Source organism: Amphimedon queenslandica, unplaced genomic scaffold (assembly GCF_000090795.2).
Source record: "Amphimedon queenslandica unplaced genomic scaffold, v1.1 AMPQUscaffold_541_Cont27440, whole genome shotgun sequence".
Taxonomy (NCBI): domain Eukaryota; kingdom Metazoa; phylum Porifera; class Demospongiae; order Haplosclerida; family Niphatidae; genus Amphimedon; species Amphimedon queenslandica.
In genome coordinates this window covers 1-1,002 of record NW_003559107.1, presented here as the reverse complement: position 1 = coordinate 1,002, position 1,002 = coordinate 1, and the positions used below count along the sequence as shown (strand labels likewise).

Here is a 1,002-nt window from a genome sequence, read left to right as displayed (position 1 = left end):
TGAACACAATTGCTCAGGTTTGTTGATTCAGTGATAGTGCATTTATGCATGTACTGTCCTAGATATTAATGAGTGCAATTACAATAATGGAGGCTGTAATCAAACCTGTACCAACACTATGGGTAGTTACTACTGTAGCTGTAAGATTGGGTATTATAATTTGACAGTTGCTGCTGAGAATTGCTCTGGTATAATACATTAGTACAATGCACATGACATTGATTTATTTACAGACATCAATGAGTGTGAGGATAATAATGGTGGCTGTTCTCAAACCTGCATTAATACTCCTGGAAGTTTTAATTGTGAATGTTATGATGGATATGGTTTCATTGATGGTAGCACTACAGACTGTACTGGTATGTTTTTACCTATAGAGATATTCAACACACAGTGAAACCTGCTTAATCTGGTCACCCTTGGGCCAGTTTTAAATGGCCTGATTATGCAGGTGGCTGCATTACAGATCACCCTCTGTAATACAGCCATTTAGTACGGGATTTTGGCTTATGGCTGTAATAGAGAGGTGGCCTCATTATTCAGGTGACCTTTAGGACAGGTTTCACTGTAAATTATAATTTATAGATATTAATGAGTGTCTTACTAACAATGGAGGTTGTCAACATGTTTGTACTAATACAAATGGAAGCTACTACTGTACTTGTAATCCTGGCTACAATGGAAGCATTTTCTGTTCAGGTATATTTTTTATTTAAGGATAATTATCATTACTTTTATGTAGATATTGATGAATGTGAACTTGATACTGATAACTGCAATCAACAATGCACTAATACTGATAGTAGCTACTACTGTAGTTGCTATACTGGGTATACTCTTATAAGTGACAATCACACTTGCATAGGTTAGAGCTTACACAAGTAGTATCAATTCTATGTTTTACTGATTTTAATTTCAGATGATGATGAATGCTCACACAGTTTAGTTCTTTGTGATCAGATTTGCAATAATACTGTGGGTTCATATAAGTGTAATTGCAAA

General features: G+C 35.0%; 1 protein-coding gene across 1 annotated transcript; it reads left to right on the top strand.

Moving 5' to 3' along the window:
- Positions 1–118: 118 nt before the first annotated feature.
- On the top strand, positions 119–991 carry LOC105316384 (fibulin-5-like; the record flags this gene model as incomplete). The annotated part of the gene is made up of 5 exons (XM_011411224.1): positions 119–188; positions 234–359; positions 586–699; positions 743–865; positions 920–991. Coding segments are annotated over exons 1-5 (505 nt in total), but the record flags the coding sequence as incomplete, so codon positions are not given.
- Positions 992–1,002: the final 11 nt, after the last annotated feature.